Raw genomic sequence first — 14,060 nt, forward strand, 5'->3', positions numbered from 1 at the left:
ACACTTGCGGCGCCTGAAATTAATTTCTTTCTTTTTTTTTTTTTAAGATTTTATTTATTTACTTGACAGAGACAGCCAGCGAGAGAGGGAACACAAGCAGGGGGAGTGGGAGAGAAAGAAGCAGGCTTCCAGCAGAGGAGCCTGATGCAGGGCTCGATCCCAGGACTCTGGGATCATGCCCTGAGCCGAAGGCAGACGCTTAACGACTGCGCCGCCCAGGCGCCCCCTGAAATTCATTTCTAACCATGAATGCATGACTTACATAAAAGTCTTGGGGAAATGGGCATTTTTTAGAGACATGGTGGGAAAGAGGGCTAGAGTTTTAAATTGAATCCAAATTCTAGAAAGTGATGAATGCCAAACTAAGAAATTGTGACTTTAATCCAGGGGTCTTCGAACGATGGCTCACAGGCCAAATCTGGCCCACTGCCTGTTTTGTAAGTAAAGTTTTACTGGGACCCGGGCATGCCCATTTGTTCAGGTATTGTCTGTGGGTGTAGAGTTGAGGTAGGGTAGAGTTGAGTCATTTCAACAGCCACCCTATGGCCCACAGAGCCCTTTAAATTTACACTCCCTTACAGAAAAATGTGGGTGCACTCTATGTAGGCAGTATTGAAGTTTCCACACCAGGGGAACGCTGTGATGGAAGCATGAGAATCTCAATCTGGCAGGACGGGGCAGGATGGGCTGGAGCAGGGAGAGGTAAGCGTCGTCAGACATGATGCCACCAGCGTCCAAATGAAGGTGGTTGCAGTAGATGTGGGGAGACAAGGACAGGTGCAGGAGATATGCCTGACACCCGGTTAGAAAAACGTAGAACGGAAATGCGGATTCAAGGCTACCTTTGAGACTCTGTGCTCAGGTTACTAGCTGCATGATTATGACAACTGGGAGACGAGCAGCCGGCCTGGGGTGAGCAGCTGGCTTTAGTTTTAGATACACCTGCTCCCCCAAGTGCCTGGATTGCCTGCAGCTGTTTGGCGATGCACAGCTGGAACTTGCGAGGTCCAGGGTGCAGTTAATTGCAGTCCCGCTGGTGAAGGAATGTTGCAGTAATCTAGGAAGGTTTGAACAAGTTGTATATGTCTGATATAAACTGCGATGAAAAGTGGCCCATGAGAGCCCTCCAGAGAGGCGGGCCCTTCCTAATGTCACATGAGTAACTTTCTGGTGGGGTCCGCTGAGGGCCAGTCAGTTGTCTCCAAGGACCACAGGTGTCCTGTGTGCTGGTGACCTTCTTCTCCCCTGCTGTCCCCTCCCTCAGTTCGATCTCTTCAGCACAGTGGACTTTGGGCACGTGGAGCAGACACGCTGCCATGAGCAGCAGTCCCTGTTCATGGACTACAGACACTGCGGGGTTCCAAGCCCGCTCATTGCTCACTTCGGCTCACCATAGAGCATCGCCTACCTTGGGCTCTAGTAGGCTCTCCAGTTTCACTTGGAATTTCTGCCTCGATTCCCACCGCGTCTGGGTAGGCGCCAATGTTTCTGTTTCTCCTCTCTTTGCCGGTGGAACAAGTCAGGCTCTTCCTGGCGTGGGCCACCCAGACTTGAGAAGGGACCTGTTCTTCCCACAGCCCCCTGGATTCTGACTCAGCAGTTGCATGGATTCTCCCCAGAATTTTCCAGAACATTTCTGAGCGCCCAGTGCTCAGGCCACTCCCCAGTTGCTGCTGCTTTGTTTTTTTCATGAACTCCCTCCTTTTTGATGCTTCTTCAAACTTTCTTAATCCAGCTCCCTGCAAGTACGCCTTCCCTCTCTTCTGTCTCCCCCTCTCGTTTGCCCCGGTAGTCCCTAATCCCTTCGTATAGCCCCTGAACCCCATCTAGTTCTTCCCGCCCCACTCAGGGGTTACCTCACTCCTCTTCTCCAGACAAACCTGTGTGAAAACGTACACAAATATGTGTAAATGGTAGCATATCTACAATCTGTTTAAATGTTGGCTGGTCCCCTGGACAGAGGAGTGGGGAGTGAGACTAGTCATTGATCAATCAGAATTTCCACTCCTGGGAGGGAGACTGTAATCACAGGATTGACTTCAGAAAAATTGTTTTGTCGTTAAATAAATAGAAGGTGGTCTTGCAATTCATTAAAATAATTGTTGATCTTTTCCTCCCCATTAGTAAGTGTAAAGTTGGTTACTATATATTTTTCCTGTCACTCTTTTGTGACGTGGTCTTAGATGGCTCGACAGCTGGCATGCTCTGGGGACGGGACGGGCAGAGCCTCATACCATTTCTTTAGCCAGAGACGAAAGCTATTTTACCTCTGACCTTTGTTCACTCACCCTTGACTTCTTCATCAAGTGGCAAGCCTAGGCTTTCGTGCCCTTGCTTCTGTTCACATCCATCCAAGATGTACTGACAAGTCAATTCTATTGTTAAGAAAAAAACAGGTTCACAGAATTGCTATAAAAAATGGAAGAAATGAATTATTTTCACAGCAAGAGGGTCCCAATCCCATTGACATCAAACAATCCCACTCTTTTAGGCTTGCATTTCCAAGCTGTGTCTTATGAAAAGCCTTTTGTGCTTCAGTGAGGCTGACTCTGCTTGCTTAATCTTCGATAGCTTTCAGCGAAAATTCATTTACTAAAGTATGAAAAAATACACAAATTTAAAATATTACTCCCCTACTGAGGCGCAAGTGAAAAATGCATGCAAACTATTTTTTATACCTTTTTTTCCCTCTTTAAAATTGACTTAAAATGTCAGCTCATTCCTTTGGAAAGATCAGGATGTGTTCTTTTATTTTTTTATTTATTTTTTTTTTAAGATTTTTTATTTATTTATTTGACAGAGATAGAGACAGCTAGCGAGAGAGGGAACACAAGCAGGGGGAGTGGGAGAGGAAGAAGCAGGCTCATAGAGGAGGAGCCTGACGTGGGGCTCGAACCCGGAACGCCGGGATCACGCCCTGAGCCGAAGGCAGACGCTTTAACCGCTGTGCCACCCAGGCGCCCCAGGATGTGGTCTTTTAAAGACAAAGACTGGAAAGGAATACAGAAAATTTTAAAAAGCTTTCTCTATTAAGTTAGAAGTGGTAGGAATGCAGGTGCTTTATTTGGCTTTCCATGATTGGGAGTAAACTAACGAAAGAGGAAAAGTAAGAGCTATGTTGGGACGAGAACATGAAACTTGCCTCTGATGTATTTTTCTTTTAAAATATATGGCTGTATACTAAATACCAAAGTTGTTCTCCTAAAGGGAGAAGCTCACTAACTTAATGCTACGTGTGGACAGCAGTTGGGGACAAATGTAATGGATTTAGTTGCTGGATCTTGACTCATCTTCCCTGACTAGTACTCTAGTAACACAGATTCGTTTCCAAGTCCTTAGACTGAAAGTATTTCCCAGTGGCGGTAATGAGACACACGAAGAGCCGGCACAGGTCACTGTCTCCGTCCGCACCGGAAACCGCGGACACAGCTCCCAGACGCCTCGGACGCCGGCCCCGCCGCGGGCCGTCCCTCTCCGGGGGCCTTCCTCCCGGAGCCGCGGGCAGCACCCTGCAAACCCTGCCCACGCGCCCCGGCGCCCACCTCGCGGACCCCAGCCCAGCTCGCCGCCGGGTCACGGGGCGCCCGGGGCGCGTGCGCACGCGCCGCCCCTGACCGCACGCTCCGGCCCGCGAGAAAGGGAAGAGCCGCGACCGCTAGCACTCTGGTCTCCTCGAGCCTCGCCCTCCAGGAGCGCGACTGCGGCGGGACCGCAGGGGCGGAGCCCGAGAGAGGGGCGGGGCGAGGGCGGAGTCGGAGCGAGAGGCTGGGCGGGGCGAGGGCGGGGGTCGGAGGGTGGGGCGCGGCGGAGGGTGGGGTGCGGGAGGAGTCGGGGCGAGGGTGGGGGCGGAGCCAGAGCGAAGGGAGGGGGCAAAGGGTGGGGCGAGGGCGGGATCGGAGTGTGAGGCGGGGCGAAGACGGAGTCTGAAAGAGAGGCGGGGGAGCATGGGGTGGCGGGGGCGGGGTCAGAGTTGGGGCGGGGTGAGGGCTGTGGTGAAGACCGAGGCAGAGCCCGAGCGTGGGGAGGGGCGTGGAGGTGAGGCGGGGCGAGGGTAGGGGCGGAGGATGGGGCGCGGTGGAGTGTGAGGCGGGGCGAAGGGCGGGGCGAGGGTGGGCGGGGCCGGCTGTGGGGCGGGGCCTGCGCTAACTGTCGCGCGGCAGGCTGCGGGCCGAGCGTACTGTGGAGAGGCTGTGGAGAGGCTGTGGAGCGCGGGGCCCGGCCGGCGCGGGGAGCGGCGGCTGAGGTGAAGGCCCGGCCCGGGCTGCGCGTTCTGTGAGGCGTGGGCGCGCGAGGGGGCCTGAGGCGCTGCGCGGTGCGGGCCGAGTTGGGAGCCAGTCACGCGGCTGTCATTTCCTTTGCTGTCGTTTCGGGGCGCGGCGTCCCGAAGTAGGGTTCGTCCCCGGGATGCGGGACGCCGGGCTCCGTGAGGCCGGGCCACGAAGGGCGTGGCCGGCGGGGTGCGGGGTGTGCAGCGGCCGGCGGCGGCGTGGCTGCCCGCTCCGGTCCGAGCGGCGGACGCCGGGCGGGTCCTCCCCTCGGGAGCCCTGCGCGGAGGGGGGCCGGGAGCGCGGGGCCGGTGCGGGGCAGCCGGCGGGGAGCCGGGCGGAGGGGCGGCGTGCGGGCTGCGAGCGCGTGCTGTGGGGGTGGCGGGGACGCTGGCGGCGGACTCGGCGACGGCGGCCCCCCGGCCCCGCGCTCGGCCTCCGTGCGCTCGCTCCGGCCGGCTCAGAACTGGAGCGGCCCGTGCGCCGTGCGGTGCGACTGACCGCGCTCGTCGGCCGGGCGGCCGGACGGCCGGACGCCTCGTCAGAGCCGGCCGCGACCAGCGTGCCTGCGTCCTGCGGCGCCAGGGCCCCGGCGCGAGGTCGCTTTCCGCTCGGCGCCGCGCCCGCCTGAAGCCTCCAGCCGGGCGCCGGGAACGTCGGGCTCCGAGGCTGCCCTCCATTATGATGATTTCTGGTGGTTTTATTTTTAGAAATCATTGTTCTTTCATTGAGGGAGTTCGCTTTTTTTTCTTTTAAGTAATCTCTACACCCAGTGTGGAGTTGGAACTCACAGCCCCGAGACCGAGTCGCGTGTTCTACCCACGGAGCCGGCCAGACGCCCCAGGGGGTTGCCCTTCAGCAGTGGGAGGAGGGCTCCGAGCCCAGGCAGGGGGATTCGGAGACCTGGATCTGGGGCGCGGGGCTGTCAGAGACGGTCACGACGTGCCCAGTGTCTGTAGGGCAGCGCCAGCTCAGAGCGGTTACCGGGGACGGTGCCGCCACGTGACCAGAAACTGGCCTGTCTGCGCCAGCACCTCTTGTTCCCTGCACCCTTGCCCAGGGTCTGGACCAGTGGGGCCTCGAGACTGCACACCTCTGCTCCTACCTCCCACCCCCCACCCTCTGTTTTCCTTGCTCCTCTCTGAGGCTCCTGGGTGAGGAACCAACTCCCAGCCCTACCCCTATCCTCATTCAGGGCCTGACACACGTCAGGCACTCAGCCCACAGGTGCTGAATGAACAACCGAAATGGAGTAAATCTACTATAAATCTATTTCGTGTAGCTGACAAATGTTATTACATTGAAACCTTTTACAGGGATGATATTGAGGATTGGCCACCATTTGATATTTTAATATCACTCATTTGATATTGAGTGTTGGTTATGCACAACATAGAATTGAAATACACTCGTGAAATCTCTGAGGCCCCACCTCTGCTCTCATCTAGATATGAGGTTAAAATCACTACCATCCCCACACACAGTGTAACCAGATTTGAGGTATTTACAATAGAGTTTGCTGTATTTTTTAAAAAAGATTTTATTTATTTATTTGACAGAGAGAGAGAGAGCACAAGCATGGGGAAGGGCAGGCAGAGGGAGAGGGAGAAGCAGTCTTCCTGCTGAGCAAGAAGACGGATGGGAGGCTTGATCCCAGGACCCGGGGATCATGACCTGAACTGAAGGCAGACACTTAACCGATTGAGCCACCCAGGCACCCCTGTATTTCTTTTCTTTTCTTTTTTTCTTAAGATTTATTCACCTATTTGAGAGAGAGACAGAGTGCACATGCTCCAGCAGGGGGAGGGGCAGAGGGGGAAGGTAAAGAGAGAACCCCAAGCAGACTCCGCCGAGCACAGATTTCCCCTCCCGAGGCTCTATCCCACAACACTTAATGAAGCCACCCCGGGGCCCTGAGTTTTGCAGTATTTCTAAAAGTAGGCCTTATGCTAATAAATATTTAAATCTGCAAATGTCCCATTGAATCATCTCTCATCTGAAATTCTAAATTTACAGGGTGCACAAAAATTGCTAAATTAGCAAGGCACCTGTGTGGTGCAGTCAGTTAGGTGTCCGACTCTTGGTTTCTGGCTCTGGTCGTGATCTCAGGGTCATGAGATGGCTCCGTGCTGGTGGTGGAGCCTGCTTGAGTTTCTCTCTCTTGTTCTTCCTCTGCCCCCCGCCCACTCTAAAATAAATAAATAAATCTTAAAAAAAAAAAAAAACTCGTGTTCTGTGTTTTACTGAAACTAACATGCCATTACATATAAGATGCTTCTTGGATTCAGAAATATTAAAATGTAAAAAAAATTGCTAAATTATACATTTTTTGGAAAGTGAAACTTAAACATTGAAACTATATCATTCAAAACTGTGAAAGGACATTTTGAAGCATGTTTTTTACAGATTTGATCTGTACTTATATTTCATTGTTATAATAAAAACTTTTCCCCAAGACTGAGTAACATATCTGATGCTTTCCTAGATAATTTTTAAAAAGATTTTATTATTTATTTATTTATTTATTTGAGAGCGAGAGAGTGCGTGCATCCACAGGGGAGAAGGGGAGAGGGAGAAAGAGTCCCAAGCAGACTCTGTACCCAGTGAGGAATCCCACACAGGGCTTGACCCCACAATCCTGAGATCACAACCTGAGCCAAAACCAAGAGTCTGACTCTCAACCGACTGCGCCACCCAGGCCTCCCCCCCCCCCGATTATTTTTTTTAATCTTGGAATTTTTCATGGGTTATTTCAATTATTTAATTTATTCATCAAACTTATTTTTTCTAAAATATAGACAAAAGAATGGCGAACTCCCTTGCATCAAAAACCTTCACTGCACTTTCAGATCTGCATCCAAATATGGCTAATTTGGTAGGTTTTAATGAGGCTAATCTGGCAGGTTTTAATGATATAGTGGTTTGGTTGTTCTGTAGTGAAACTTTATCTGGTAATATTATATTACATTGACATTATTGGTTCATTTGACACGTGCCTATATAATTGACAAGTATATAGCTACTCATTCCATCAGTACAACTGTTGATATTAGATACCCCTAAACTTCTTTGATTTTATGCCAGCTAGATGAAAATTACTCTTTTGTCTAGAGTAGGACATTGTAGATATGACTAGCAATTGTTCAAAATGATCAAAAGTTTAATTGTATTACTTTCATTAAATAGTTAATAACAGCTCAAATTTAGCATTGTAAAATTAGAACATTTTTAAAAAGGTTTATGTATTTTCTTGAGAGAGAGCAAGAGAGAAACAGAGAGAGAGAGAGAGAGCACAGAGGGAGAGGAAGAAGCAGGCTCCCAGCAGAGGAGCCTGATGTGGGGCTCGATCCCATAATGCCAGGATCACGCCCTAAGCCGAAGGCAGACGCCCAACAACTGCGCCACCCAGGCACCCCGAAAATTGATTTTTTTAACTGAAGGGTTGTAGGGGAATTCAATCGTTTCAAATTTGCCAAGACTATTATTAGTCAAATAAAATCTAGGCGGAATCATCTTATGAGGTGAAGAAAGGTCCTGAGCAGTCTGTTGTTTACGTTTGGCATTTACAAATCAGATTTCTTAAAATGAGATATATTTATATGTAACCTTAATGTGCATTTAAAGTTTATTAATGTTAAAAATAGGGGGCCCAAGTCCTTCTGATGGAGGCCCGGGGGGGGGGGGGGGGGAAGAAAGGTAAGCTACTTGTTAATTTCCTCTTCAGCTAGAAAGCTTTGCTTAATATTTCCATTAGTTATATTTTTCCAGCAACATTTGGTGAGATCAAAATGCATGTGGAATTTAAGAGATAACAGCAGTGTGTCTAAATGCAATAAGATTAATTAATCGCTCAGCTAGAATGTGGTAGTCTCAAGAGCTTGAACATATTTTAAATGTAACAGATTATTGCAAGGTTAAAATCAGTTGCTAGAATTAGTAGTATAAGTTTAGGTTTATCTTCAAGAAAACTTAGTTATTCTTGTTTCTTAAAGTACTTTTTAAATATTCGGGTTTTATCTGGTAGTTGCTAAAGAAAACGTTAAAATGTTTAGGGGAGATGTTAATATTTTTAAGGTTTAAGATCTAGGATTTTAGAGCTCAGATTTATTAGCAGCAATGTACAAGTTTTGTTACAATCTAATGTATGTTACTGCTTAGCATGTTTGGATTAAGAAGCTAAGCAATTTTATATGATTGTTAGAAAATCCTGTATTAAAGAAATCTTTGAAGACCGTGGCAAATTAAATTGTATATACATGTGCTTTGAATGAATTCAGTAAGAACTGATAGCTTAGGGCAGTTACTGTGCTCCATCTAGTGATTGAAAATAAAGTAGAAACATGGTAAGTATTAAATGATTATATTTGTAATAGAAGTTAACTGTCTTATTACTTTGTACTATTCCTTGTGGAATTGAACATTTATGAAGTTCTTCAGATGTTTGTCTGGAGTAAATATATTTAAATGACTCCTAGTCAAAAATGTTTGTTAGAGCCAGTAAAATATAACAAGTCCATGAAATTAAATTTACCATTTACATCTGTGTTTAATATTTGTGTTCTATAACGCTTTTGTTTTTCAGAAAATAATTGGTATAGTTATTGGGAAAACAGATGTCAAAGGCTTTCCAGACAGAAAAAGCTGAGTTCTATTTAACTCTTTGCTTCATTTTTCATCAAATGTGGCTTATTATTACAACAAAGTGTATTTAAGTGATTAAATTTCTCATGCCTGTTTAACTCCTTAAGAGCAGTGGCCATTGCTCTATTGTATGGTAAAGTACTCAATTTAAGGCCGTATGTGTGAGGACTTTGAAATCATTTTTAATGACATGTAAGACTGTGTGGCCCTAGTAAGGACTCCATGTTAATGACCACTCTCAGCCTAAGAAATACAAATACACAGGTAAATGTAAGAGAGAAAATGTTAAGGAACAGGGTTTTCGAGCAGGGATGTGTCATGACAGAGGAGCGTGGAGGAAGAGACGTATGGCAGCGGTATCAGCAAGACAATCCAGTGAAAAAATTCATCTTTCATATGTGGAAAATGCAGTTAACTCTGGCTTTAGTGGCTCTTACTGAGTTTCTTGAACTGTATACAAGTTTTAGGTCTATGGAAACAATCAAAGACAAAGTTAGATTTTTTAAAAATCAAGTTTAAAATTCTGTAGCTGACATACAATGATAAGATATAAAACACCAAAACTAGCACTGTAGTACTATTAGCTTTTAAACTGTCAGCACTGCTTATGAAAGGTTACAGTATAAGCGCTTCTGTGAGGCTTGGAGGAGTCAGAGCCCTAGTCAGCTAGACAATGATTTTGGCAGAAGAAGACAATTTTTTTTCGAATTGCCTGAGTAATTGTGGCTCTGTTTTTTTTTTTTATCTCATGGTGTAGTGACGGTACCTTTAATTTCATGTAACATTCTATTATCATGTTTGATGTAAATATTTGCTTATGCCTTCACTTCATCATGTTTAATTAGATCAGAATTACCATTTGAATAATTTGAGAAAGTCTGTGTTTCTGTTTTCTGAGCTCTAAAAGGAATAATTTAAAACACGAATTAGGAAATGGTCAGTATTTAAAGTGTTTGCTAAAATCACAACAATGAAATACAGTTTTCACCTCACAGACTGTGCAGGTAGATGATTCCCGTGGTGTTGGAGCACATTTTATGATTATATGTACAGAACTGCTTTTTGGGGGAAGGTATGCTTACTTACTTAAAAAAAAATTATACACATTACTATATTTTCACAAAACAAGCAGTACAGAAGTCGTAGAATAGAAAATGAAATTCTTAATTCAACCCCCAGCTCTTTCTAGCCTGGTCCCCTCCCCAAAGATAAGCGCTAATAACAGTTTGGTAGATATGTATAACTTATGTATGTATGTTAGGTTGTGTTACTTTTTTAATTAGCGGAAACCAGGACATTTTATTTTGGGAAAAAATGTATCTGCTGACCCCTAGTGGCACCATTTACTAGCACACATTTATTTGTTTTGAAATAATTTAGATCTGAATCATGACTTAGGTTGAAAACTATAACAGTAAGAGAGAAATGGAGAATCTAAGCTAAAATCTGTATAGTTGAAGCTGACGTGTCATTTCCCTCCAAATACACAGATAACTGGGGAAAGGGAACAGAGGGATCAATAGTGAGGTGAGTTACGTACTCTGGCAGCTTTGAGATTCATTAAAGCATAACTTACCTTAGAATTTATATCTGCAATAGTATTTTTACCATGTGCTTGAGTATGTTTGTTATCATAATAGTCATAGTTGTTCAAACATAAGATAAAAATTTTCATTTGAAACATGAAAGCATTGGTTTCTCTTAGATATTGGATCAGAGAGACACACTTTCAGTTTCACCATTCGGGACTCACCAACCCATTTTGTAAACGCAACGTCCTGGGGCAGCGAAGGTTACATCAGGTCACTTTCTGACAGCTTTAGGGTTGGAGAGTGTGGTAAGTTGGCATTGGTTCTTGAACTGTTTCTATTCCAGTATTATTTCTGTGATATATTTGTGGGAACTACACTGAGGGAGTCAAAGTAAGATACAATTCATAATTCTTAAGAAACTTATCAGAAAAAAGGTGTTAAGAGCATAACACAAGCATTTAGCATTTTATTACTTGAAACATATAAATGTGATAGTCATATTTTTACTAGGTAGCATTACGATCTTTGATTTATTTCATATTTCAGTTTGCATCAATTCCTGTTTTGCTATCACCATTTATCTTTCAGTAAAAATAATAAGGCTGCTAAACAGCTTTTGATAAAAGAAGATATTTGAATTTTTAAGAGGAGTTTAAGAAGCTTTACTTTCAAAATACCAAGTCTTTGGCATCCTTTATCCGTCCCAGGATCTTTCTGATGTACGGTGTCATATAAAAAAACAGGGTTTTTGGGGCGCCTGGGTAGCGCAGTCGTTAAGCATCTGCCTTCGGCTCAGGGCGTGATCCCGGCGTTATGGGATCGAGCCCCACATCGGGCTCTTCCACTATGAGCCTGCTTCTTCCTCTCCCACTCCCCTGCTGTGTTCCCTTTCTCGCTGGCTGTCTCTCTGTCAAACAAACAAACAAACAAACCAGGGTTTTGAAAATGGATAGAACTGGATTCAGATCCTACTTCCAGTATTTGTTTACATCATGGATTTAAGAAAATTGCTTAGCCTTGTTGAGCCTCAACTGTGAATGAGTACCCTATAGATTCTGTGGGTGTTAAAGGAGGTAGTATGCCTGGTATAAATTGCAGAACGTTGTCATTCAGTGGATGACAGCGCTAGCCTCCTACAGGAAACAAGAAAGCACGATACCAGCTCTCTTTCAGGGTAGAAAAAAGAAGGGAAAGAGTAGTGCACATAATTAAACTACTCTCCCAAACTGCACAATTAGGCAGGCTATTACCTGTCCCTGTCACTTAGCACCTACTCATACATTTATTGCCCCGTATTATGAACTTGCAGAGTTGTATGTAATGTCTTTCTAACTGAATAATAAAGTAGTTGAATGTATGGACTGTGAAGGTAGAAAACTTTGTAAACCCCACAGGGCCCAGTCCTATTAGAAACATTCCTTGGATGAATGCCAGCGTGTTAGTTATATGGAGCTAAAGATATATTTTGGTATTAAACTATAGGTTGATGGTTGTGAGGATGAATGAGCAAGGGATCTTAAAAGCATAAGGTTGACAATAATTATAAATCTAAATAAGGTCTTAGTGTGGTGGTGTGAAAAGATTACAGATTTTTTAATCAGAACGAGTGTAAGTCTAGCCCTACTAGTTTCTAGGTATAAAACCTCCAGAAAGTTATTTAACCTCTGTGAGCTTCAATTTTTCGTCATTTGTAAAAAGGGGTACTCATGGAGTAGTTGTGTGAGGAATTAGCAAAATAGATACAAAAAGGTCTAATAAGACCATAAGGAATGGAACCCCTAAAATGTTCAGTGATAAGCTGATAAATTGTGGAGCTGAAATCAGGAGCCGGATTGTGCATGGCTCTTTCTGCCCCATGGCTGTTATTTCCAAAGGCAACTGTGAATTGGGTGAAGTTCATTTAAAGTGTATGTTTTATGGAAGGGCAGATTGTAACCAGATCACATGTTCAGTGTAACTAATCAATAAAACAATATTAATGCAGGTCATATGTTGGGATTTAAACACAAAGCATAAGAAGTGTCATCTGGGATCAAATTGATGGTCATACCTGAGGATTCCCTGTCTCAGTGACACAAGGAGAGGGCTGTGAAGAAAATGCTACACTGACTCAGAGATTAGAAATAACATTGTTAATGTTCGTTGTGAGGTACACTTGTTTTTATGTATCTAGTTACTTTTTTCTTTTTTTTTTTTTAAGATTTTATTTATTTATTCGACAGAGATAGAGATAGCCAGCGAGAGAGGGAACACAAGCAGGGGGACTGGGAGAGAAAGAAGCAGGCTCCCAGCGGAGGAGCCTGATGTGGGGCTCGATTCCAGAACGCCAGGATCACGCCCTGAGCCGAAGGCAGACGCTTAACCGCTGTGCCACCCAGGCGCCCCTCTAGTTACTTTTTTCTAATAGTATGATACTTTTCCTTCTATTGCAGTGATAATCGAAAATCCCCTGATTCAAAGAAAGGAATTAGAAAGAGAAGAAAAATTCAGCCCTGCAACTCCTGGGTAAATAATCCAGCACAGAGTCAACAGCCTTTGTGTTGGAGTGACCACCGCTATTGTGTTTGTGTGTCAGCTTTGTAGAGAGCTTACCGAGAGGGTATATGCTTCAATTTGAAAATTAGGAGTTTAATTCTTCCTCACAGTATTTACCTTTGATTATGAAATAATTTACATTGATACAGGATTACATGAAAACATAGCTGTTTTTTACCACTTTTATTCTCAGATTTAGAAAAATTTGCCTCCCGTCACATTAAAGCTGAACATGAGAAAGAAAGATAAATCTTGGAACTCCTATAGATGTATCATGTCAAAGTAAAACTCTGCTTAGATGCCTTCCTGTCTTAGTTCGGGTTCACTGGAGACAGAGCCCAGAGGAGGATTTTTGTGCAAGTGGTTTGTTGAGGGAGAGCTCTCTGGAGCAGCCTGTAAGGATCTGGTCAGGGGACAGCAGAGAGTCAGGTTCAGCAGGAGCTCAGCTCAGCCTGCCTGGCCCCAGCGGGAGCTCTGGGGACTGGGCTTTCGTGGCCTGGATTCACAAGTTATTGGCTGCGTCCAGTCCCCACCACTGGCATTTCTGCCTGAGAGCAGCTCTCCAGAGCAAGGTGATGCTGGTAAAGCTCTCTGAGTGGGGCACAGCAGTCTCCACTACATATACACCCATTTTGACCCCTTCCCACCTACTGTTCTGACCTCATACCAGACCCCAAGTCTCATTTCTGTGCAGCCTCATAGATTCCTCTCCACTCTGAACACCCTGGGCTCATTCTGCACTATCAGCTTTTGCACACTCACTTCCCTCTGCACAGAACAGTCTTTTCCCATCTGCTTTAAATGTTTGCTCCTTCTCCTCATTGATGTGTCAGCTTGAATGTCACCTCCTCAGGCCTTCTCCATTTACTCTGTGTGTAGTGGCCCTTCCAGTCTGTCACTAGGACTTCGCCCTGTGCTGTTATGGTCATAACCCACTCTCTGAGATTATTTGATTAATTGTTGTCTGTCTCCCTCTCACACATGTGAACTCCATGTCATCAAAGGTTTTGTCCATCTTCTTCACCATTGTATTCCCTATGCCTAGACTAGGGTCTGGTACATACTAGCTCTTGGTAGATTTTGATGG

General features: G+C 45.5%; 1 protein-coding gene across 6 annotated transcripts in view; it reads left to right on the plus strand.

Annotated features, from left to right (window-relative positions):
- Positions 1-4,132: 4,132 nt before the first annotated feature.
- Positions 4,133-14,060, plus strand: part of MEIOB (meiosis specific with OB-fold) — a 30,563-nt gene continuing 20,635 nt past the window's right edge. For 4 of the 6 annotated variants that reach the window (XM_045784722.2, XM_045784723.2, XM_045784721.2 and 1 more), the window contains exons 1-5: positions 4,133-4,243; positions 7,064-7,140; positions 8,848-8,905; positions 10,612-10,743; positions 12,871-12,943. In XM_045784722.2, coding sequence (XP_045640678.1) covers positions 7,072-7,140; positions 8,848-8,905; positions 10,612-10,743; positions 12,871-12,943 — 332 coding nt within the window. In that variant the 5' untranslated portion in view covers positions 4,133-4,243; positions 7,064-7,071. Of the gene's footprint in view, positions 4,244-4,710; positions 7,141-8,847; positions 8,906-10,611; positions 10,744-12,870; positions 12,944-14,060 lie in introns of those variants that run through there. The other 2 variants (XM_045784724.2, XM_087853700.1) reach the window with 2 other exon arrangements.

Source organism: Ursus americanus, chromosome 2 (assembly GCF_024610735.1).
Source record: "Ursus americanus isolate L20-20 chromosome 2, mUrsAme1.1.p, whole genome shotgun sequence".
Taxonomy (NCBI): domain Eukaryota; kingdom Metazoa; phylum Chordata; class Mammalia; order Carnivora; family Ursidae; genus Ursus; species Ursus americanus.